At 41.1% G+C, this 26761-nt stretch overlaps 1 protein-coding gene across 50 annotated transcripts in view; it reads left to right on the forward strand.

Annotated features, from left to right (window-relative positions):
• The window catches only part of ANK2 (ankyrin 2), a 321790-nt gene that overhangs the window by 176179 nt on the left and 118850 nt on the right, over window positions 1-26761 (forward strand). For 16 of the 50 annotated variants that reach the window (XM_077933941.1, XM_077933947.1, XM_077933939.1 and 13 more), the window contains 3 exons: window positions 12303-12404; window positions 18440-18538; window positions 20031-20129. In XM_077933941.1, coding sequence (XP_077790067.1) covers window positions 12303-12404; window positions 18440-18538; window positions 20031-20129 — 300 coding nt within the window. Of the gene's footprint in view, window positions 1-2237; window positions 2617-12302; window positions 12405-18439; window positions 18539-20030; window positions 20130-26761 lie in introns of those variants that run through there. The other 34 variants (XM_077933933.1, XM_077933943.1, XM_077933936.1 and 31 more) reach the window with 10 other exon arrangements.

Genomic DNA, 26761 nt, shown 5'->3' on the forward strand with positions numbered 1-26761 from the left:
AGAAGGCTGATCGCCGAAGAATTGATGCTTTTGAATTATGGTGCTGGAGGAGACTCTTGAGAGTCCCATGGACTGCAAGAAGATCAAACGCATCCATTCTTAAGGAAATCAGACCTGAGTGCTCACTGGAAGGACAGATCGTGAAGTTGAGGCTCCAATACTTTGGCCACCTCATGAGAAGAGAAGTCTCCCTGGAAAAGACCCTGATGTTGGGAAAGATGGAGGGCACAAGGAGAAGGGGACGACAGAGGATGAGATGGTTGGATAGTGTTCTCGAAGCTACAAACATGAGCCTGACCAAACTGCGGGAGGCGGTGGAAGACAGGAGTGCCTGGCGTGCTCTGGTCCATGGGGTCACGAAGAGTCGGACACGACTAAACGACTAAACAACACAACAACAGCTATGCACTTGACACTTCCCTCCATAAATTGGCAGTAAATATAAATAATAAAATATTGCAGTAACCAAAAGGCTGGACAACTTGGGAAAAAGAGAAGCACAGAGCCATTCTAAATTAACTTGACATAATTAACACGAGCACGAATTCCCCGTAGGTCAGTAATCCTAAAGGGTGAAAAACACAGTTATCCGATTATAAATCCTGGCAGCTGTGAAGGGTAACAAATCAATAGGGCAATAAAGATGTTGGATCATTGACAACTGGTTACTGAATATCGTTTGTTTCTTTAAAAAAAAATTGATAAAGGAGAAACAATTTTGTACAAAATCAGTAAGTATTTGAAAATATTTTTCAAAATGACTAAAACCGTAACAGTTACCTTTGGTACACTTTAGTTTCATTGCATGTGCTTTTGGTATATTCAGTGGGTTGGAACCAGATTTAGGCCCAAGAACAGTAAACTGTGGTCAGAAACAAACCATGGCTTATGGTGAATGAGCAGCATGTTAGTGCATGCTGCACAGTCATGCTTCCTTCACTCCCCCATTTGCAGGGAGCGGGGGACAAAACCATAGTGTGGATGACTAGCTTTCATGGTTTGTTTTCCCATACAAACTACAAAGTGCTAAACCAAAAGCAAACAATGGCTTCCATTCATTATAGGTTCAGAAAGAAACAGAATACTAGTGTTGGTTCATACGTAATGCTAACTCAGCCTCTCCATGCTTTGCTTATTGCCTCTGGAAAGGGAGAAGCAAAGTGTTCAAGATTGAGTAGCATGCGCCAACCAGCTTCTCCTTTGTAGCAGTTGTTGCTGCTGCTGTTAATCTTATTTGTACCCCACCCATGGGATACAAGGCTGCCTTCAGATAACTTCTAAAGGTTGTATAGTTACTTATCTCATTTACGTTTGATGGGAGGACATTCCACAGAGCAGGTGCCACTACTGAGAAGGCGCTCTGCCTGGTTCCCATAGGTTGTTTCAGTGTATGGCTTACTGCTGCATGCAAACTAGACATGCTTGCCATAGACCACCTGAAATAAATGGGACACCACTAATGTATGTCATCTTGATATCAGTTGGTCTCCACAGTGCAATCCCAACTATGTCTACACAGGAAAGTCCTGTTGAATTCATGGAGGCTTACTCCCAGGAAAGTGTGGTTAGGATTGTAGCCTAAATCTGGACCCAAGCATATGTCTACTTTTCCGGTGATAAATATAATTGTGTTTGTATTCTTGGCAAAGCTCCAATTGGCTGTGTGAGGCCTTCTTCTAAGATTTGTACTTTAGAGAGCATGGCTGGTTGAGCAAAAGGGTAGTGACTAAAGGATACTCAAATGTTGTAATTCTGCAAAATTACCAAAGGAATTCTATGAGGCTATGACTCATTCACCTAATGCAGATCCAGAATGAACAAATATGCCATAGTTGCATATTTATTAAGTACCATATGATGATCTTTTTTAAAAAAACAAAGCACCATTAAAATATCTAGTAGCATTTGTGTGTTAAATACAAAATAATTGGCATTTTGAATTAATCATTTCATGTGAAAGTTTTTCTCCTCCCCCAATGCCCCCCCCCTCCTGGAAAGTACCAGGGTGTTAGCATGCAGCATTCTGAACTGTAGTGCTTTGGGCAAGCACCAAGGGATAATGTGAACAGTAGAAGGGTAGGGGGGGAAATCAAAACATTCAAAGGCATGCAGCTGGGTAATTCAATAACCCTTGTATGCAGAGGCATTTCACACAGTAGGACTTTAACTCTGCACTAGTCAGGCTGCCTGTATGTCGCTTTCCCCCTCCCCATTCAATTTACATGCATAGCTGGCCTAGTAGGTGTAAAAATAGACAGGCAGCGCCTGAATTGGAAATGGTTACTGAATGCTGTCTGCAGTTGCTGAGGTTTCCTTTTGACACAGGGCAGCCTGCAGAAAGAAAACTCTGGCGAGGGGAGTTGAGGGGAGCAAAGCACGGGATCAGTAACTATCCTTCTGGATTGTTTACTCTGCCCCTTTGGAGTGTTTAGGACACTTCAAAGTCAAACCCACTTGCAGGAGTGAACGGGGAGGACTGATATGGGCAATGCACCCGTTTGCCAGGCTTGCCACACGGAGAAGGGTGTGAGAGTGCAAGGAAACATACAAGATGTGGATAAAATTCCAGACTACTATGGATGCAACAACGAAGAGGCTAAATATCCTGAGACACTGGTAAGTCTAAAGAGGCGACAAAGGGGGATAAATAGGCCTTTGTGACTGAAGAAGAAGACCTCTTAGCAAGAGAACTCTTTGAACCTGCTTGGTAGATACTGGCAATGCTGAGCAGTGAAATAGGGTCTGTGACTTTAAAAACTGCTGGTGGCTGGATTAAGATGGTCATTGTTGGGGATCTGTTGAAGAACAAAGTAGCTCCTGGAATGTGTTTCCATGCATGTAAAATATAAGGTTGTAAGTAGCAAAAAAACTCAGGAGATAGAGCTCCTACTAAAATAAAGGAATGTATTTTACTATATTTTTGTAAGTAGACATTCCAAAGAGACTGTACTGATGTCTCATTTGAGAACATAAAATCAATAAATTGCATTTGATGGACTGCGCTATTCCGTTAAGTATATTTTCCATAGTTTAGGAGATACATAAAGGCTCAATTACAGAAAAAAGTTCATTACACAGGTCAATGTGATCTCTCATGTTGTCAATGTTTGCAGTTACTTAAGCCAAAGCACAGTTTTTCAAATATTTTATTCACTATATAAGTACTTAGCAGCCTAATCCCATGCATCTTTACTTGGAAGTAGGTATTGATGAGCTCAGCAGGACTTACTTTCAAGTAAGTGTGTACATAGGACTACAAGCTTAGTGAATTTAGCAGGAGGGGGAAATGCCGCAAATGTATAATTTTAAAAATTGCATTCACATTTCAAGGTTAATTATGCTGGCTCACTGCACTATTCTCCAGATTCAGCCAGTTCTACACACTTTCACTTGAAAGTAGTTTCATGTTCATCACAGAAATAAAATGTTTGCAGTAAGAAGGGAAGTCAGATGGAATCTGAGTAGAAATCATATCGCAAATGAAGACTATATATCACATATTTCATCAAATGTTAAAGCTGTTTAAGAAGATTTTCTTTGGTATAAGTTCAAAAGTAGCACTCCCTTATAATGTATGGTTGCAATTTGCAACTTTGCATCAATGCAATCTCATTATGAGTGCCCACGTGGCATGTTTGTAACCCCACCCACAGATCTTTGATATTCCACTTCTCCTTGCTAGTTTCCTGTCAACAATTTAGCAAAAATAATATTATTATTTTACATTTTCAATGTTAATATGGCATGCATTTTTAATTGGTAAAAGCTAGTTGCTTGAAATCCTTCCCTTATTTCAATCACAAGCAAAGCTATTTTGTAAATACTTTATTCGGGATTTTTCTACTGCATTTTTGCATCACTTTGCTTGCCTTGAGAATTAAGAACAGTTAGAAGTAGTTTCCCTTTGGAATTTAACTGAACAGTCAAGTTTACAGCAACAGTTGAGTTCAGCAAGAGAAATTGAGGGGGAGGGAATCTGTAGGAATCTGCCCCTTGCCTGAAACCCTGGAGAGCTGGTGCCAGTCATTTTGGAGAAAAGGGTCATGGCTCAGTGATAGAGCACATGGTTTGCATGAAAAATAGTCCAGGTTCAATCTCTGGCATCTCCAGGTAGGGCTATGAAAGAAACCATGAAGAGTCATTATTTGTCAGTGGACAAGTTTGAAATTTTCTGTTTGGAATTTCTGTACTAGTACAGTACAGAGCAGTGCAAATCATGATTTCCACAATTTATGGGAGTTAGTTGCAGTACAGTCTGTATGATTTTGCAGTATTTTAGGTTCAGTATCACTGAAATGGGTAATACAGTTTAAGAGATGAATAGGTTTGTCATTTGGAATAGAAGAAATGTTGTTATGGTTGAAATTTCATGAGATGGAGTGGTGTGAATCCCGATTATAACATTTTATAGGTGTTTTATAGGAGTCTGTTTGACTTGGTTATATAATGTTGAAATGGGCTAATACAATTTAGTTGGTGCATAAGTTTCATTGGGAAGAAAAGGCAGTATGGTGATGGCTGAAAAGCTGTGAAATGTTGGTAACTTAGTCTATCCTCCCATTGTAGCAATATCTGCTTATAGAAGCTTCAAATAGCTAATCTTTGGGCTGCTGCAATTATGCTCCTGTCATTGTAGTATTGCCCCATTTTGTTGTGCAGATATAAAGTCAAGGATCAAATTGAAGGGGCAGCTAAGGCTTTCTTAACAAAATAAAAATTTCCTTCAGATACAGTATCTGAAGAAGTGTGCATGCACATGAAAGCTCATACAAATAACAAACTTAGTTGGTCTCTAAGGTGCTACTGGAAGGATTTTTTTTATTTTGTTTTGACTATGGCAGACCAACGCGGCTATCTACCTGTAACTGAGGCTTTCTTAGTTGTGGTTGGACTCCAACTCCCAGCAGCCCCAGCCAGCATGGCCATTGATCAGGGATGATGGGACTTGTAGCCCAAAAACATCTGGAGGACCTCACATTAACCATCCAGCAAATAATAATATTACACTGCCATCACATTTTCATATTTGGAAGAAGTACAAAGGGTAGGGTGCAGGGTTGATAAAGGAACGTGAAGGCAAAATGAGTTTCCTTCATGCCTGCTGCACACACAAATCCTTGGGTTGGATTCCTTCCACGTGTGCACATTGCGAAGCAGGAGATTTTCTGCCCACCCCTATCCCCAGAGGGGATATTGTACAGGCAACCCCATTTTCCTTGTACAGATTGCTCCTTGTTGTATTGGGGCCAGCTGATGTGTTTCGAATGGAAATACGAAGTCACAAAAGCACTCTAATCGGACATACTTTCAGTTTAATCATGGATTGAAAAGAGTTGCCTTAAACCCAACTAACAGTGAATAGTGTTTTGGTTGGATTCTGATGAAGGACTTTCTTCTGATAGGTTGTAGTTGATTTCTCCCTTATAGTCACTGTCCCCCTCGAGATGAATGCCAACAGCATGATATTTTTTATGTTTTCAGGAACAGCCATTGGAAATCTTGACACAAAGCAACCTATTTCATCTCAGGTCAAGTAGTTTATCACATTCGCTTTTTATGTGTAATACTGCTTGCTGAGAAAGTGTCCACAACTTCCTCAGTTCACACAAATACTGCATTCATTTTGTAAAATTAAGATGGCACTTATCTCCCAGGCTCCTTTGGGTGTGTGTATTTATTTATTTTTTTAAATGTGGCTTGAGAAATCCTACAAATGTCAGTGAAAGCTGGATTGCCAAATGATTACAGTGGATTTATGGGAGAGCTTTAAGGGTTAGATTTATACAGCTGCTTGTTAAATATTTTTCATCAGTATTATTTGCTGATATTAACTACTCCTTGCATTGGCTTTAGCAAAGTAATTTAGCATATGCTTAATTCAGTGAGATTTTGCATCCAATTTGTAGTCAAGAATGGTAAAGAATATGTGTTGGAAAAGTCATGTAGTTTATCCACATGGAAAGAGGTAAGTGTATGATGTAGGTATTCGAATGGTCTTTCAAAAAGTTACTATTAGCATACATTTGGAATATAAAATAGAAATAATAGGCTTGGCTCAGAAGAAGAGAACTATTTTTTAATGTTTGACATTTTACTTACAGATAGGTAGCCGTGTTGGTCTGCCATAGTCAAAACAAAAAAATTCCTTCCAGTAGCACCTTAAAGACCAACTAAGTTAGTTCTTGGTATGAGCTTTCGTGTGCATGCTCACGAAAGCTCATACCAAGAACTAACTTAGTTGGTCTTTAAGGTGCTACTGGAAGGAATTTTTTTGTTTTGACATTTTACTATGTTTTATATATGCTGTAAGCAGCCCAGAGAGGCTGCGGTATAATTGTTGTTGTTGTTGTTGGCAAGTACTGAATAAAAGGCTTGTAAACAAACCCAAGTTTTTAATCAGGAGGAAGTTACAGTAGCTTTGAAACTGCAAAGCTATACTGGAGAAGAGAGGCTAGGGAAGTCAACAGAAGGTTAATTTTAAAAGTACTGTACATCAGAATTTCATATGGAAAGAGTTAACCAGGCGTCCACATTACTCCTACTTTGAAAATTGCTGCTGTTCAAATTATTATCATTATCATTATTATTATTTGCATATTCTAATATTCTAAAATGCTATGGGTGGTTGTAACTGCCAAGTAAAGCCTGCATATGTCTTAACTCTGAGAAATCACATCTTCCTGAAAGGTAACCAGATAGTCAGTATGAGATATTCTTGTTTCATAAGGAACATTTTTATTGCTTGTACTCAGTTCACTTGAAGCTTGGTGTCCTTATACTTGACCTGTTCCTTCTAATCCCTCACTGGGCTTCCAGTGCTGCATCAAGCGACTAAGAATCAGGAGACAGCCCCATACTTTCCTGCCTCCTTCAAATACATTTCCACCCCTGCCTCCAGTTTCACTGCCAAATGCACTCCCAGCCACGTTTTTTGAATTCTGTGTGGCTGCTCATCTGACAGCTGAAGGTTGGAAGGTTCCTGGCAGCCCTGCCAGCTTGGCTGCACAGTCCCTGTCCCTTCAGCATTGGTATTTACCAATCTCAAGGCAAGAAGAAAGCACTTAATCCAGTGTTTCTCAAACTTCAGTCTCCAGGTACACCTCCCTGCAGCAGGTCCTCCCTCTACCTGCTTTCACAAAACAAAACAGATATGTGTACAGATGCAAGGAGGTAGAGAACCAGAGTCATTATGAGGCAGGTGGGGGTAAACTTTGGCCCTCCAGATGTTGCTGAACTGTGCCTCACATCATCCCCAGAGAACATGGCCAAGGCTGATGGGAGTTGTTCTCCAACAACATCTGGAAGGTCAAAGGATCCCCATACATCTTCTAGTGATGTGGCAGCACTAGAAGAGGGGCACAGCAGCAGCAGCCTGTGGGGCTGTTTGGGTGAGACTGTGATGCTCTCCCACCTTTTGAACATGCCAGGGGCCAAGGCAGCAGGAGCTCAAGGTTGGCCCTGCAGCAGAGCCAATCCATTGCTCCTAAGCCTGCATCCATTCTGTGCCTGCCCCGTGCTGGCCTCCCACTTCCTTGCCCCCTCTCAGTGAGTGGCAGTGAGCCAGAAAAGAACCTTAAAAACACACATGAACAAGAGTTCCTTATTGTGGTGCCATTTGACTGTGCGGTAAAAGCTGGAAGTTCCTTACCTTTATTCTGAAGATGGGAGGAGAAAACATGCAGCTCTGCATTACCTATCAATTAAGTATTTCTGGCTGTCATGTAATATGTTTTCTTCTGGCTACAACTGAACCGATGACTCGGGTAATGTGATCTGAGCTCTCAACATGCAACCTGAAAATTAATGTCACTTAGAAGTAAGGGTGACTCTCCATTGCCAAATCCGGGGGGAATGCAAAGACGTTCCAGGGATCCTTCAGTGTTGGCTGACCCCAGCACCACAGGCACAGCAAGAGATAAACACGTTAAGGTGGATTAAGGACAGTTTTCGTTTGTAACTGTGGAGACCTCATCTTGCAAATTAGTGGCATGAAAAGAAATGCAAGGCAGCAGTGGGGGGTTTGAATATACGGGACACAAAAAATGCTTCTTAAAGTCAACAACCAACATTAAATTAATAGTCATTCTTAATTCCTATAGGCAGAGCAATAAGTTCAGGAAGCAAACCATTTATTTATTTATTTATTTATTTATTTATTTATTTATTTATTTATGCTCTCTCAAGGACAGGGGCGGGAAACTTCTAGTCTGGCCCTCTAGGTCACACTGTCTGGTCCTTGGAACTTTTGCCAGGATGACACCACCACACCCACAGCCTCACCTTTCACTCTCTTTGGTTGTTTTTGCCTGGCCTGAATGTGCCATTGAATTCTGATGATGTTTCTTGCTTGTCTGGAAAGAAAGGGGTGTGGGAGTGTGTAGCCTGCTGCAGAATGGAAACGTTTGCATTTATTGCTTTGCCTACTTTTGCCTCTGTCCCCTGTAAAGTTGCCCTGAAGGGATTGTGGCCCTTGGAGTGAAAATATTCTCTGCTCAAGGAAGAAGCACAGTTTTTTTGTTTTAAAGAAAAGAACAGGTAGAGTTTTTTGCATGATCAGCTTTGAATTTGTTAATAAAAAGAAATAATGTTCATCATACTCTACCAAGAGAGAAATCTGTGTGGGGAAGCAAGCTTCTATATGTGGATTCTGTCACTCGGTTGGGAACCACATGTGCACACTTAAAGCAGATGTATCATTCGTTGTGTTTTCACACTCCTCAGCTCCACACTAGCCTGGGCTTGACATCATTGTGGATGATGATGATGATTTATTTACCACCCTATACCCAACGCTGTGGGTTAAACCACAGAGCATAGGACTTGCTGATCAGAAGGTTGGTGGTTCGAATCCCCGTGACGGGGTGAGCTCCCATTGCTCGGTCCCTGCTCCTGCCAACCTAGCAGTTCGAAAGCACGTCAAGTTGCAAGTAGATAAATAGGTACTGCTCTGGCAGGAAGGTAAATGGCATTTCCGTGCACTGCTCTGGTTCGCCAGAAGCGGCTTAGTCATGCTGGCCACATGACCCGGAAGCTGTAAACCGGCTCCCTCGGCTAATAAAGCGAGATGAGCGCCGCAACCCCAGAGTCGGTCACGACTGGACCTAATGGTCAGGGGTCCATTTACCTTTACTACCCAAAGGTCTTAGGGCGGTTCACAGAATAAAATAAAATCAAAATATAAAACAATGCTGCCTTTGTTCCACTGGTGATTCTGGAAGCAAGAATTCAGGTTTCTTTTTGTGTAAACACTTATGTGTGTGTGCATAGGGACCTCTGCACATGATGAGGTTTCCTGCTTTTGCAGGTTATGCAGCCCAGCTGTGCAGACCCTTGGTGCATTCAGCTATATGGGGAGGGGGGTGTTCTACAGATGTGCTAATGAACATGGATTGATTAGAGCAGAGTTCACCATCACAGTAGCACTCTGCCCCCAAGCCATGCTCATTTTCCCCCTATTGAATGCTTGCAAGGCAATGTCAACCAAAAAAGAACTGTGGAAAAAAAATGCAGCAATATTGTTTAAATGCAACATTGCCATACTTAATCATGAAAAGTATGTGCTCTGGTATAGCATGAAAGCACAAAAAATCAGGTTTCATCATCGATTTCTGCTTTCAGTTTCTGCGCTTGTAATAAAAGAGTCTGCTGCATTGCACAAAGTCTTCCCTGGCAGTAGATTGCCTCGCTTCCAAGTGTTTGACAGACACTGCTGCTGTGTCATGGTTACAGAGCTTCACTGGCTGATGTTGAATGCTAGAAAAAGACTCCTGCAATGCCTTTTTCTCCTCCTTGCAGTTGTGTTAAGTAGGGTGGTCTGGTTTCTTGATACTGAGGAGCCTGTAATATGCACCAGGATCTCTTTAAAGTATTTCTATATCTTTGTGTTCTGGGGTAAAATCCAGAGTACAATGAGCAGAGAATCAGTGTTGTTTTCTTATTTCTCTCAGGGGGAAGGGCTGTATTAGAAGTTTTTTTAAAGTTTGCAATCCCATTTTCAGCCTTAATTTGCCATTTCTAGGTGCAATAATATGTGCATTAAATGTGGTATAAGGTCAGAACAGCATGACTGTCCCTTGCCCATGGTTTCACCTTCCTTCCTTTCTCATGGACAGGTTTACTTTACTGGGGTATTCAAAGTACTACCCTGGTGGAAGTGGACCAAGACAAATCCTCCAAGTGCCTTTTTGGCTCCACTAATGACAGGTCCAAACAAGCAAAAATTATTTTGTATCCTGTCCCCCCCCCCAAACCAGGAGTGTCTCCAGGTTTGGGAGGGGACCATAGCAACATGACCACTGAGGACGCCCACTTTCACCAGTGGGCACCTAGCAGAGTTCTGATTAGCGCTGGGCAGGGAACAATGATTTAAGTTTCCACAGTGCCCCGACATAACATTATTCTTTACCTTTCTTCTGGGAAACAGATCATTTGGCAAACTCCCTAACTGGGGATTCACAATTACATTTGCCTAACAGTGCATATACGTGCTCCTTGTGTGGTTGTGTTTTTTGAGCAATCTGCCCTTCAGTTATGTATGTGTGTGTGGGGGGGGGGTTAATAGCAACATTGTGAAATTAAGGCAGGTGTCACAAACACTTTTACGTTGTATTTTGTCTCAATGGGGAGGTTTATTGTTTTGTTTTTATTATGTATTTTGATCTTGTATTTTTATGCTGTGAACCACTTTAAGATCTTTGGATGAAGGGCAATATACAAATCAGAAAGATAGGAAGGAAGGAAGGAAGGAAAGAAGGAAGGAAGGAAGGAAGGAAGGAAGGAAGGAAGGAAGGAAGGAAGGAAGGACTTACTGGGACTTGCTTCTGAGTAAGCATGGATAGGATTGTGCTTCACATGGTGGTATACTTGGACAAATATTCTCTTGTCTGTACATATAGCAATGAAGCACTTTGAAGCTTTCTGAGCGTTTATCTAAGTCTTTGATTGAGTAGCTGTGATACCACGGAAGAGATTAATGTTCTATCTGCTGGGAAATGAGGTCCATCTGACCAACATTATCCCTTTGTTAAGGAAGCAAAAGTCAATTGGAGCTGGGAGAAAACCCGTCACACAGGGTTGTTTTTTGGGGGTGGGGGCGTTGCGTTCTGTTGATAGAAAAGGGCAATGAAGTGGAGCCCTAAGGGGTAATGGAGCACACAACACAAGCAAGCCAAGAAAACAGTGAATCTAATGCCTTAGGAGGCAAAATGGCTACAGAAGAGAAGACAGTAAGCTGTGCAGCTTGAACCTGAGGGAATGATGGGTGGAGGAGCAGAGGAATGAATCAGGGCTGGGAGTTGATGGTGGAAAGGATCAATGAGATTGGAGTGGCAAAAACCTTAAAGAACAGTTGTGTGCTGTTGATCAAGGTGAGGGAAAAGAGATGGGAGATGCTTGCGGACAGCAACTATGAAGGGCGAGCTCAGGGCTGGGTTACCTTTAGCCACCCATTATTGGCTGTGCTTTCTGGGACTGATAAGACTAGCAACTGATAAGTCTAGCAACAGCTGGAATGTCACAGGTTCCCCATCCCTGGCTTAGATAGACACAGAAGGAAAGGACAAAGTTTGACCTAATCTGTTGTAATAACCAGCCAGATCTTAGTCTTTTGTTCTCTTGTGAATCAATTGAATCATGTGAAAAGCAAAGTATATTACCATAGCTAGGCATTTTGACAAGATTATAACGGGTGTGAGTAACTGTAGTGGTGGTAATTTTTTATCTTTTGGATTCTGTTTTGTTTTATTATTATTTTTACTGATCACTTATATTTCTACCTGGGGGAAAAATCATAGTTCTTTTTGACTGTGTTCTCACAAATTTTTGCTGCTCAGATCCACATTGAACCATTCAACCGGTTCAAACATTACTTCCATATATACACTTAATGCTGCCCCAATGTTGCCACGCTTCCTTGCTCCTTTTTTCCAGATGTCCACACATTAGCCAGATCTTTGCAGGTGCAGAACAGCTGTATGTGTATTGGTATCCTTTCAAATTTCCAGCTAAGGTACAGTAGTTGGGGGGCAATGACAGTGAGGTGCAACAGGGTTGAGGATATTTTGGGAAAGCATTGTTGAGAAATACTGGTCAAATATTTGATTATTGGCTTTCCATATGGTTACATGCACACCACAGCATGTGGTAAATAATCTGTATTAGAATAGGGATGCCCAAATTAGGAGTGCAAATTATTGGAACTGAAACTTCAGTAACATAAATATGCAGGTTCTTTCTTTGGTCATACTTGTGCTGTGTACCTTTGAAGAAGAAATGTAATAGTATCCTCTTGCTTATTTTCACAGTCTGACAGCAATGCAAGCTTCCTCAGAGCTGCCAGGGCTGGCAATCTGGACAAAGTTGTGGAATATCTGAAGGGAGGAATAGACATCAATACATGTAATCAGGTAAGTGGCTCATGATTTACAGATTTTGGCATAATATGCAAGTGGGAGCTGCAGAAGGAACTCGGTAGAAGGAAGAAGGGAAGGAGTGTTTTTTTCTTTTGCTGGCCTTTCCTTCCCCCACATTGAATTGAGTGCTGAAGGTGGGGTGGAAAGATATTCCTGTGAGACACACACACACACACACACACACAAAATTTTCACTGTTTTATCTACAATTTTATTATGTGAACTGTTAAACAAACAAACAAACAAACAAAAAACAAACAAACAAACAAATATAGTTTTTATTGATTTCCAACGTATAACAACAAAAAGAGAAAGAAAAAATCCCAATTTAGTTCAGTCTCCAGTCCAGTCCAGGACAGATCAGTCTATTTAAGTTTGCCAAAGCCCAGTCTGTGATTTCAGTGGCTGCCATTATTCGTGGTTATCAGGAAAGGAACATTTAAATAGAGTCTCTGTATGTTTTGACTGCATAGTTAATGAGTACTATAAACATGATAAATAACAACAAAAGGTGGCCGCTCGCTTTCCATTTACATGGAGATCAATAGTAGACCAATAGCTCAGAATAGGCTTAAATTAGTTAACAGGCAGTTCTTATAGAGAAATTTCCTTTTGACTCCATCCATATTCTGATCGCAAGCAAGATAGAACACCTGGGTCTCTCCTTAAAAAAAGATTTTAAGCATGTTAGCAACTTTGCATCCTGTGAGTCTTATCTCTCCTACAATTATAATCTCTTGATTTTGCAGAGGAAAGGTAAAAGCCAGAAGTCTCAAGATTATTATCATGCCTCCTGTACGTCAGTAGGAAGGGAAGCGGTCAACTTTTATCAAATGCTTAAACAGCTCCTGTGATGTTTGCCCACTCAGATATTCTAGATTGAGAGATTCCCCCCCCCCCAACCCCGAATTTAATTCCCCTAGTAGATATGAACCTACTCCTCTTCAATCAAAATTTCAAGGGCAGTAGTATACATTGGCAGGGACATATTTTATTGATTTTTATGGAAATTGGAAAGCTTCTGTTTTGCTCTTGGACATGGTGTGTCCCTTTTGCTTTCTACAAATCAAGTGTATCTTCCTCCACAATGCACCTGGTGTTCAGTGATCCCAAGTGCGGAAGTCTGAGGTTTCCCTTGCTATTTCTGTGTAGCATCAGGCAGCAAGTAAACACTTCGTAGGGTATTTTTAGAGGGAAGCTCAATGTGTGTTGGAGCAGATAGAATCAAGTAGCTAATGGACATCTGCAGTAATCAGAACTGCTCAAATGCGAACTAGTTTGTTTCATACTGGGAACAGCCTCAGCGCATGCAAAGGATCATGCATTTGCTTCATTTCAAATCTATACAAGTGAATTGAGAAAGAAAAAATGGTTTTTTTTAAAAAAAAACCCCGATATGGGGATTAACATCTTAAGTACCGTATTTTTTGTTCTATAGGATGCACCGGACCATAGGACGCACCTTGTTTTAGAGGGGGAGAACAAGAAAAACAATTCTCCCCCTCTCTGCTCAGCACCCCTTCCCTGAAGCCCGGAGAGTGAGAGGGGTTGGTGCGCACCGACCCCTCTCGCTCTCCAGGCTTCAGCGGAAGCAACACATAGCCTCCGGAGTGTGGAGGGAGTGCTCCCTCTGCGCTTTGAAGGCTTCGCGTTGCTATCGCGGAAGCCAAGGAGCCTGCATTCGCTCCATAGGATGCACACACATTTCTCCTTAATTTTTGGAGGGGGAAAAGTACGTCCTATAGAGCGAAAAATACGGTATGTTTACGTGGGAGTAACCCATACAAAGTTCAGAGGGAGTTACTCCCCATTATTATGTTAGCTGATCTGAGATATTTTATCTGAAGAGAATTGTGTTTGCTATATGGATATGACATACCAGTACTATGATCAGATGAGCACTTGGTCAATGTTCTTTGTATGGATCAAACTGGATGTATGATCCATGTCATGCAACAGCTTCCAACTATAATCATTCCAGAACAGCCACTTCAATTTTGCCAAGATCAAGCACTGTAGTGCAGCTGATGTGATGTTACTTTAGGCCTGGGACCAGGGGTCAAAGCTGTATGCTCTCTTTGTCAAACACAATTTTTGATGTTCAGAGAGGATGAGTTGTTAAAATAATTGTTTGCCATGTTTAATGTGTTTTCACACTTTCTCAGTCTGTGTGTAAGTAGAAGTTATTGATGTGTATTCTGTCTAATTACATAATATCCACTTCCCCTCTGTACTCTAATCTATAATTCTCTAGTTACCAAATCTCACATTTGCTACATTTTTGATTGAAAATACATTTGAAAAAGGATATAATAGCAAATGTCTTGACTTTCCAAACAGCCTACTTGCTTTATCCTTAAAGCAAACAGATACTTCATTAATGCTTATTCTGAAGAAACACTAGGCAATCGTATATTCTTAGTTTTATTCTCATTTTCTTACAGATAATAGGATGGATGTAAAACAGGAATAGCTTTAAACAATTTCAGGGCTGCTTTGCCATGAGGGCTATGTTTTACCTCCACTGCCTGAGGCAATATGCCTCATTATTTATACCCTTTGTTGAGAATCACACTTGGGGATAGTCCTGTTTCACTAGGGTCCTGCCTATGTGCTTTCCATAAGTATATTGTACACTTCTTAATGGCTTCATGCTATGAAGTGGTTTTAAATTTGTTAAATAAAAAATAAAATAAAATCTGGTTAGCCACTCTGTGAATAGATTACTGGACTAAATGGGCCTCTGACCTGATCCAGCAGGGCTTTTCTTATGTTCGTATTCTTCCATGTGTCTGAAGAAAAACTGATCCTGCAGATAGCTCAGTCTGGACAGCATGAGACTCTTAATCTCAGGGTTGTGGGTTGAAGCCATACATTGGGCAGAAGATTTGGACTAGATGACTCTTGTGGTCCCTTCCAACTCTACAATTCTATGATTCTTCACTTTTTTGCTGTGATTGAAGGTATCTGATAAAATAGCATGGCATTTGTAAAATCTCAGATACGGATAGAGTAAGCCTTGATATAGGCTTTTTATCTAAACTAGCAACCTTATTTGCTGTTATTTTTTTAATATGGGGAAGGGAATCCCTGGTTGTTTCTGCAAAGCACCGGTACCACTTTTCCTAGGTCACTCACAGAGCAGCGTGCCCTTGTAATTAAATTGCAAACTCCTCCTACATCTGATCACCTGAAGAACTGACATTGTTTACAGATGGAATTACTCCATGGCAACAGAGATGCTAGGAAATCATCACTGCTTAGTCATGATGCACTTGTCCTCACTTGGAACCACTTTCGACCATGGATTGAGTCCTGGGTTGTATAAACAAATACAGGGCTAAAGTTAGTTAAGAGGGTGCTGTATCTAAGATAAAAGTGACCACATGAAAAAGCCTGCCATTAGCCAAACTCTGCTCTTTTCTTTTCTCTTCCTTCCATCATTTTCTCCTTCCCTTTCTGTAGGTTCATGGCACTTTTTTTTTGTAGAATCTAGAGTGGGCTCTTCATTGAAAGGCTCACAGAACATTGAACCTTGTGTTCTGCTGCTGAAAGACTTTATTATTATTATTATTATGCCCAGACCTCCAGAATAGACCGGTGGATAATGGGGAAATCAACATGAGTCTTTCCCTCTGTGGTTTTCTGCTGCCTTGATCCATTTAATCAGATAAAACAGCATTTGGTTCCCAGCCAGCCTCTTTTCTAAATAGGTTGGATTGTGCCCAGCTGACCTTTTGCTGTTTCCACTGATCATTAAAACTGAATAGATCCTTTAATGTAATCTGTACAGTATTGTGTCAATTCATTTAATGCTGAATTCCAAGGTCTATAGTTGTAAGTAAATCTCCTAGATTTCCTGTTTTAGCCAGGTGTGCTAGTAAGGCATTTGGGAGATCCTAAGTATGCTTACTTTATTTATTCGTACTTATTTATTAAAATATTTTATCCCATGTGGAGGTAGGTTTCCATAGAAATTAACTGGACCTACTTCAAAATAAATAAATATCTTTTGAATATTTTAAAATATCTGTTTTTATTCATACTTCTATTGTTTTCTTTTATATTTTTCTGAACAGCTTAGATGTTTCCTTACAAACAAGGCTCATACTGACCAAAAAGAAGGCCTATTTGCTCCTATCCCTTTAACAATAGTTTAATTTTCAGAAATCAGATGGTTAAGCTTTTGACAGCATGGGAATTATCACCTCCTAATGTATGTGCATTAAGCTGCATATATTACAGTGACCGGTTGACCAAGTGCAAGGAGATTGAGGATCCAGAATCCCTTAACATACAATGGCACCTAGAATTCTTTGAGGAAAGAAATGTACTTTATTGGGCTTTATAGTGTGCATGCAGCCTTTAGGCCTCTGCATGTATGGTGGAGTTATTCATTACTGGGAGTGGGGATTATTCGAATGATTTTTTGGAATGAAACTTTTGTTTGATCCAGAAGTGGTTATATTAGGATTTTGCAAGATCAAGCAGATAAAATAATAAACTTCTCTCACTTGGAATCTATTTATAGTAGCCAGAAAAACTATGACAAAGTTCTGGATATTTAGGTATATTCTGGGACAGTCAGAGTGGTTTACTGCTATATAAATAATGAAAGTAATAACAGTTGTTGGATATACTAAAGCCATTTCATTTTCATTGGGTGTGAATAAAGTGGCTGCTTTTAAATATCCATGTTTGAGAAATTATCTGATTTCTTATTTGTTTACAAAGACCACCCCTTTAAGTCTGCGTATCTGATAGAGCAGGTGTTGGTTTATTTTAAGAATTGTTTATGTACTCTGCTGTAGAACTGAGCGGATAGTACCGTATTTTTCGCTCCATAAGACACACTTTCCCCCTAAAGGGGAAATGTGTGTGCATCTTATGGAGTGAATGCAGGCTGCGCAGCTATCACTGAAGCTAGCACAGCAAGAGTGAGAGCTGCACAGTGCCTCTTGTTCTACTGGCTTCCCAGTGAAGCGGGAGGAGGAATGGAAGGGAGCCCTTCCGTTCCTCCTCCTGCTTCGCTGAAGAGGCGCTGCGCAGCTATCGCTGAAGCCAGCACAGCAAGAGCGAGAGCTGCGCAGCGCCTCTTGTTCTGCTGGCTTCAGCGATAGCTGCGCAGCTTGCTCTGGCTTTTCAGGGAGGTGGGAGAAAGGACGGAGGGCAGCCCGTAAACAATCCCTTCTCCCTCCTCCCGGAAAAGCCAACAAGAGCCGCACCAAGCGAGCGTGTCTGCGGCTCTTGCTGGCTTTTCTTGTTTTCCTCCTCTAAAAACTAGGTGCGTCTTATGGTCGGGTGCATCTTATAGAGCGAAAAATACGGTGAGTAGTTTTAACAAACAAATATGTGAAGTGGGCAAGCCAGGTAACTCCGAGCACAGGGAGGGCCAAGAAGACTTTTCAACACTTGAATGGACAGAAGTGAGAGAAACCCCATCCAATTCTTGTTTTATATACTACACTCAGAGGTTCGCTTCAAGTAGACTTTGGGAGGTTTAAATGAGGGTGCTACTATGTAGACTCCTTTGAACTTCCTGAAACCTACCCATTTTGAGATCAGTACATCAGTGGGATCGGGAGAGGTCATAGAGATTAGAAATCAGTCCAACCTTGTGTTTGCTAGGCAGCTTCCTTTGTGTCTCCCCCACACTCCTATGGGAAATGGGTGGGCAGAGGCTATGAGATTTCAAAGGTATCTCCTTCTGTGACTCAAAATTTCTTACTGTATTTGCAAATGTTAAGAGAAATGTGTAGGTGTTTGGGTGGTGGATGTAGTGGACAGCACGATCATGCATGCTTTGGATGTGGGACCCAGAGCTTCATATGTGAATGGGATGATACAACAGCCCAGTCTCTGACTGGCAGTGGCTGTTCCAGCTGAGGACTTTTTAGCTGCTGATGTCCGTGATTGCAGCTAAGATTTTCTGTATTCAGAGCCTGTCTATACCACTAGGGTTTACCCCTTTAAGAGGGGCCAAATGGGAGCTTGTGATTAATGTGAGGATTGTTATTTTTTCCTTGCAGAATGGACTCAATGCTCTACACCTGGCTGCCAAAGAAGGCCATGTGGGGCTGGTTCAGGAATTGCTGGAAAGAGGTTCTGCAGTGGACTCTGCTACTAAGGTAATATATTCACTGTATCATTATATATAAATGGTTTTGTGTGTGTGTATTTCACACACTGAAATAGAGCAAGGGAAGACAATGTGGTTGGACTACAGCTTTGATCAGTGACATGGTCAGGTTAGGGATGATGGGAGCTGTAGTACAGTAACATTTACTTATTTAGAGCATTTGTATCCAGCTCTTCAGCCAAAAAGGCTCCCAGAGTGGTTTGCAAACAGTCAATTAAAACAAGACAGTCTTTGTCTGAAGGCTTACAATCTAATATAAAAACACAATAGACAAGGGAAAGGGGGCAGGGAGAGGGGAAGAGACATTGTGAGAGCACCACAGCCATCTATGATTCTGTGATTCTATTCCTGAAACAGACTAATGATGAACATTATTTGTTTCAACTCTGCATTAAGATCCATTAGGCAGTGTTTCTGAAACATGTGCTGAAACTCCTGAGTATATGTCTCACACACCTTCCACCTGACAACAGCACTGTACTCTGTCCTTCCTCATTAACGTCGGCTGTGCCTGCCTCAAGAATGCAAGCACACACTTTCCATCGACCTCTGCAATCCCTACCAAACTCACACCAACCCTCCCTTGGTACACCTGTTGGCTTCAAAGTAAAAACACAGGAGAACTGAAGAACCTTCTCCTATACTATATAACCACAGAGATGAGAAAGTGTTGGATCCAGACTTGGTCTCCATGAACAGATGGGCTTTGGACTGATTGGAAGGTCACACGCCTGTTGTGTCCTCCTCATGCCACCCTGCCAACACCCCCCCCCAAAAATGCTCCTGGGTCTATGGCCCCAGCAACCCCCTCCCACACTATGCCCCTGCCTGGAGGGCCTCATTCTCCCAGCAGGTCTGTGGTTTCCTATGTAGACAATACTGGGGGCCAATGGTCTGACTGTATAAGGAGTTTCCTGTGTTCCCATGAAAACTGCTCCCTTGTCATGCAAGTAGAAAGTAATTTCATATTACTCCTTAGGATTTTTTCTGGTTGGGAATAATTTCCCCTTGTTGTCTTGGTGTTAATAGCTGGCAGCATGAGGCAAAACTAGTTGAAGGGATGCAGCTTTATTGCTTTGCTTGCCCTCCCTTCTATCCCTGTGAATATTCTAGAATTATCAGGTTTATCAAAATTGGTATGCATAACCGAAGGGCAGTGCATAGCAAGAACATGGTGGTATTATATATATACCATGAGTCAAAGTATTTAAATAAGAGGTCCCCAAATTATGGATCTCTCTAGCTTAAAAAAAAAAAAGGCCAAAAACATTTCTCTCTAAGAAATCTTTGTGTAGCCTTAATCCTAGGAGGTTTATTATAAATGAAGAGAAAGTTATTGAATAGTTTTAATGTAAGAATGCTAAAGTTTCAACTGATGTTATGAATGTGAATGAGAATTGAAAGCTGTTTTGAACCCTGGGTTTTGGGCAAATCTGTTTATGAATGAATTATTATTACTATCATTATCTTTTATCAAACAGAAAGGCAATACTGCATTGCATATTGCATCCTTGGCTGGGCAGGCTGAAGTTGTCAAAGTTCTAGTGAAGGAAGGAGCCAATATTAATGCACAATCTCAGGTATGTTTGGCATTTTCTGCTTTATAAAAACGCAATGTTCTATAAAGTGCTCTAAGCCTTAAGTTGCCAAATCTGACTCAAGGTTAATTGGTCACACACAGTGAAGTGCCCAAATTATTCAGCACAGTGGGACATATTGAAACCTCACCAGCAGCTGGAGCGCAGCAGCTAAATCAGATATTTTGCAAATCATGCTCATTAGCAATGGAAAGGCATCTCTCAGTCTTCAGATTATGAAATTATAAACTTTGAGGTGTGGAATTCAGTGAGGAGCCGTATAGGTAACATAAACTGAATTCCAATATTCTTGAAGCCATCTTTTTATGCTTCTCCAAATATATCTTTTTCACTCTTGTATATTTTCAAATAAGGATGTAGTACTATTGGATTCTCAGCATGCAACAATACATTTTCTGCCCTCTAGAATCTATATAAATGATTTTTAAACTGTGTTCCTGGAAACTCTTTTAAGTTTGAAGATTTTCTCATTGGGGTCACTTGTGCATTCTAGGTCATATTCGCAGTTTACATGGGGCAGTGGTCAGACTGACCTCATCCAGTTGATGCACCACACAAAATTAGAGTGCACCCTAAGTATGTCCTAGAATACTCTGCAGCACCCAAGGGTTCCTTAGCACGACGTTGGTATGGGAAAGCAACATGGACAAACTCATCTTATTTCAATTTGAAATAAGAATGGTTCTTTCTAAGCTTCTTCACAAAGAGAATCTTAGGGGGTGGAAATGACCCTTTCCAAATGCTTTCCATGGCCTCAGAATATGGCACAATGTTGTATCTTGAGGTAGACATAGATGAGAAGGAAATACATAGAAAGGACCTTCAGCACTCCCTTGTGGGCCTTCCTAGCCTGAGAGTGTAGATTCCTTCATCCCTTCTACAGCTGGCTACTGCAGAGTTAGACAAGAGTCCTTTGAGTCAGCACAGCCATCTTCTCAGTGAGGTGGGCCCAACTGCAGTGCTAGTCAACCTACAAAAAGGTCTCAAATGGCCCTGGCTCTGGGCTGAGATAGCATCTTCCACACCCCAGCTGTCACAACTGCCAAGGGTCCTGAGCTGCTTTAGGAGAACTGCCTTCACTCTGCCTAGACCTGACTTGACCTATGCCTGATCTTCACTTCAACTCTTTGTTGTCTCCACTTTCCCTATGCGCTTCAAGCCCCAAAACAACAGCATAACACAATAATGCTTATTCCCTGCAACTAGTGTCTCTCCTCCCTCACCTCGCCAGCCCTGCCATTCAGTTTCCTTTCCCCAAAACCTACAGTAATAACCAGTGGAGATTTGTGTGAAGGAGAGAGCAGCTATTCAGACTTTCCTTAGCCTTGAATACCTAACAGCTGAGCAGATTCTATCACAAAAGGTCTGTGGGAATTATAGCTTGTCAGAATGAATGTCCAACTGCAATTCCCAGGGATCTTTGCATTGGGAGCCTTACACTGAGAACATTTTCAGGCATAATGCTAGCCTACGACATAAATCTCTCTATTGCATGTACACCGTCCAATGCTGCATGAGAAAGGCAAGTTTTTTGGGTGGAGAAAGGCAGGCTCGCCTGACGCCTTCATTAGATATCTTTAGGTGCCAGGCAAAAACATTTCTCTTCAACCAGGCATTCAGCTGATTAACATTCCATGGCTTTTTCAGTGCCTTTGTGGAAGGAGTGTTATTGGTTTTGCTTCATGTATTTTGTATTCTCATTTTGTATCTTTCTGTTGTGAACTGCCCTGGGATCTTTGGATGAAGGGTGGTATGTTATAATGATGATGATGATGATGATGATGATGTAATAGTTTGAAATGGCCTGAACTTATTTATTTGGCTCAGGTTCTGAACACCTAGCTATTTTGGAATGGGGTGGGCCATTCATTTCTAAATTCTGCCTCTATCTAAAACTTAGTAACCTGCTATTAAAGCAGAAAATCTGAAGATCATTGATGTAGATGATGGTTTGGATTCAGTGGAAGTCTAAAAATGATTGATGTAATTGATATATTGTGTTCAAATTCAGTACCTGTACAGGGTTGTATAAATTTCAAATTTTGCCATGCAGCATTAATTTCCCTTTCTTTTGCCAAAGAGCTGCATTATTCTGTCACAATACAAGCTGATAATTGAAGGTTGGGGGAAATGGGTGTATACAAAGGGATGCAGTGGATTGTGGCCTTTGTGCACATGCAGAAAGCCCCTTGAGATGGGATGAAACTCTGCAAGAAGACCATTCATTTCAATAGGGCTTGCGAGTTGTGCACTTGGTCATTAATTTAGCAATAAAATAAAAATAAAAAATGTGGTCCCAAACATACCAAATCTGTAGTCAGGGTCACTGCTTAATATTAATGAACAATGGTTATTCACAAGCCGCAACTGCAAGGCACCCTCTGGAATAATGCTCTTTTCTCTTTTACATAGAAGGAAATGCCGCAGTATCTCAGGCAGGAGTCTTTGATCTATTTTGGTAGCTGCTGACTCACAGCATCCAACAGAAAAGGCTTCAGAAAGGGAAAGGGTAGAAGGAATTTGCAAATCACAAAATAAAAGGTCATCTGTAGTCAGATGGAATTGTTTAATCTGTGTGTGACACCAGTGACGTTCACTGCACTAAGAGCCCCCAAGCTATATACAGTTAGGCAATTTTAAATATATATACATATTTTTACAACCACCAATACCCATGCAGTTTTATAATACGTGTGATGGAGTTAGGCCTTCTCCTGTATCCTATAGTAATGCCACATTGTCGATGCTGTTTCATTTTGTAAATTGGCAATAACAAGCAGAGACCCACCTAAAATCATAGCTGTGAGGCAGGGAGTGGGGTTGCCCATAATTTATTCTCTGTGCCCTTGTTCTGTCTCTTACACACTCCATATGCTCCTTTATTTGTCTTATACATGCCTCCATTCACATGCATTACTCTTAGATGTAAAGGTGTAAAGGTGAGCCAACGTTTGTCCACAGACAGTTTTTCCAGGTCATGTGGCCAACATGACTAAGCCGCTTCTCGCAAAACCAGAGCAGCATATAGATACTCACATATGCCACTATAATATATCCTGGATAGCTCAGTTGGTTAGAGTGTAGTGCTGATAACACCAAGGTTGCAGGTTCAATCCCTGTATGGTACAGCTGTGTATTCCAGCATTGCAGGGAGTTGGTCTAAATGATCCTCAGGGTTTCTTCCAACTCTACATTTCTATGATTCTATGAATCACAGGATCTATATATATATTACTGCAATGTTGGGACGCGGGTGGCGCTGTGGGTTAAACCACAGAGCCTAGGACTTGCCAATCAGAAGGTCGGCGGTTTGAATCCCCGCGACGGGGTGAGCTCCCATTGCTCGGTCCTAGCTCCTGCCAACCTAGCAGTTCGAAAGCACGTCAAAGTGCAAGTAGATAAATAGATACCACTCCGGCGGGAAGGTCAACAGTGTTTCTGTGCACTGCTCTGGCTCACCAGAAGTGGCTTAGTCATGCTGGCCACATGATCCGAAAGCTGTACGCTGGCTCCCTTGGCTAATAAAGCGAGATGAGCGCCGCAACCCCAGAGTTGGCCACGACTGGACCTAATGGTCAGGGGTCCCTTTACCTTTTAATGTGGGAGAAGAATGTTTGGCTTATGAAAAATAATTTTATACATTGCATAATTTGATGGTGTAAAGAATGTGCTTTTTCTTTCTACATTATATGGGCATCCTGCAAAATTGTTAAGAACTCAGTAAGCCTGAGGTCGCACTTGCTGTGAATTACATGGTGGCTTTGTTAGTCATAGGGTTGGCTGAACTATAGGACTAGCCCAGTACTGTGTTTTAGTATAAAGCTGCAATAGGAGGTGGTTTATTTAGATATATAGCCCTATTATGAAGCCCATTGGTTCACAGCAGGCAGCAGTAATGCATCATAAGGAAGAAGGAAAAAACAATTTCTTGAACAGAAGATTCACAGTGCATATTACAGTGACAAAGGAAGTGAGTACCAAGAAACAGAATAGAACAGCATGAATCATATGCTTCCCTTTAATTTCCCCCTGATATTTTAGCTCTCAGCAGTTCTTATTTAAGTCCACCAGCTAACCCATAGTTGGTGGGGGAGAATATCTTTGGTTAAAACCAAAGAAACAAAGTAAAATGGAGGGAGGCGAATTGAGGGAAGTGGGAGCCCAGGGTCCTTTACTAATCCTAATTAATATTCTCCAAAGCCTCTTTAATAACAGATAACCAACCAACCTATGCCCTTTTTCTTGGCTCTGCTGAGACCTGTACCCCATACCAAATCCTTTACCCTCCATCCCATTAAGATCATGTCTGTATAAAATAATTTTATTTACATTTGTCAGTCATTTCATAAAAAATAAAATGTCTCAATATGTATTATGAAGAAAGAAAAGATATGAAATTATATATTACACCCATATATTACGGCAAAACATTGGCTAATTTGTTTCTCTTTGTATCCTCCTCCTCCATCAGATTAAATGAATGCTATGAATCATTTTAGCTCAAGAAGCTATCAAATTGTTTTTTTTTCCATTTGTTCTAATTATACAATTATCATGAACATTCATTATCCAATTTTATTTCGCAGTATTTTTCACCAAAAGCTTTAATACAATGCCAATATTTGACTTCTCCGTCCTTTTTTTTAAAAAAAAAACACAACTCACTCTGAATCCCATTTTAATGAAAAATGCCAGAAATATAAATATCATCTTCACAGGGAGTATATAATGAATATTCTAGTTTTTCAGCACATTAATTGGTAGCACTAAATGTTCCAGGCACTGTCTACAGGCATTGTAGCAGATGCTTGGTCCTCGAATTCTGATCCAAATTGAATTGACTCAAAAAATAAAGACAGCCAGGCTCATACCAAAAAATAAATAAAAATGACAGGTGCTCTAACACATTATACTCTTGTTCCCACTTAGACGCAAACAATTAGATATGAGGGCTGTGTAGGACATTATATATTTAGATGTAGGCAGCTCAAATGTAGGCAGTTGGAACTCAGCTTGTGCTAAATAAAGGGTAAATTACAATATTATAGCAGTGGTTCCAAGTACTTTAACTCCCCCACCTACCTGTTTGATGGCTATATTTATGAGGACTCAAGAACCAAGTATTTGGCCAATTTTTGGCTGCAGTTAATTTCTGGTACATACAACAGAAAATAAAGCACTAATATGCTGGCAGAAACAGAGAGAACAAGAAAACAGTATTTTAAGAATTGTTTGTTGTTGTTGTTAAAATTTGTTAGCCACTTTATCTTGCCTAGGCAACCCAGAATGACAACCAACCAACCCCATATAGATACATTAAAACAGAGTGGAAAAGAAATACTTTTAAAAAATCCAACTTACTTCCAAAAGGCCTCAGATAGTTAAAGACAAAAGTCATGTTCATAGAGAAAAGTTTTTGTCTGGCACCATGGTGGAAAACTAGTATCAAATTGACATTGTTACATCCAAACTAGGCCTTAGGGAATTTATATAGCATTTTTCAGTGTTCATAGCAGTTTATTATCTGGTTGTAAACTTTACAACAACTCTGTAAACTAAGTTGTCTTTAGCATCCTTGTCCTATTGCTTATGTAGAGGCCAAGGCTAAGAAGGTCATAGCTTATGCTAAGCCTACTTGTGAGTCCATACCTGAAATGAACTGGGGACTACCACAGTCATAGCTCAACTCCTTTGCTAATACATTCTACAGTACTTGCTGCATGATGTGCAAAGCATAATTGGCTCAATCTTTCTTCTATTCAAATAAGAACTGATCTGATCATTTTTGCTCAGCTCTCTGTGTTTATTTTAAATTAACATCTTTTAAAAAATTGTTTAAAAATGTCATCAGCTGCTGGTGAAAATAATTCTTGATTCCACAAGCATGTGAAAATTCAGTTTTTGCTTACTTATATACTCCTTAAGGGATGCGGGTGGCGCTGTGGGTAAAAGCCTCAGCGCCTAGGGCTTGCCGATCGAAAGGTCGGCGGTTCGAATCCCCGCGGCGGGGTGCGCTCCCGTTGCTCGGTCCCAGCGCCTGCCAACCTAGCAGTTCGAAAGCACCCCCGGGTGCAAGTAGATAAATAGGGACCGCTTACTAGCGGGAAGGTAAACGGCGTTTCCGTGTGCTGCGCTGGCTCACCAGATGCGGCTTTGTCACGCTGGCCACGTGACCCGGAAGTGTCTGCGGACAGCGCTGGCCCCCCGGCCTCTAGAGTGAGATGGGCGCACAACCCTAGAGTCTGTCAAGACTGGCCCGTACGGGCAGGGGTACCTTTACCTTTACCTTTTTATACTCCTGCTGCAAAGTAAGAAGATGGGTTCATTACTCTATTACACTCAAAATAGAGTAATATCAGACACATTTTAATTGAGCTTATTAAAAAAGTGCACATTGAATACAATTAAACACTAATTCTGCCCCTACTGCCCCATATTTGCTACCTTAATCTAGGCCTGGGCTAGTTCAGTGTACTGAAAGTATCAATTTTTTGCTGAACCATTCTCAATTTTAAAGCTAAAGAAACATTCTGTATGGGTTCTAAAACCATGTTCCATTCCACCTCCCCATTAAAGATTTTTTCCAAAAGATGCATGAATGGAAGATGGCTTTC

The sequence above is a fragment of the Podarcis muralis genome, chromosome 9, assembly GCF_964188315.1.
Source record: "Podarcis muralis chromosome 9, rPodMur119.hap1.1, whole genome shotgun sequence".
In the NCBI taxonomy this organism is placed as follows: Eukaryota; Metazoa; Chordata; class Lepidosauria; order Squamata; family Lacertidae; genus Podarcis; species Podarcis muralis.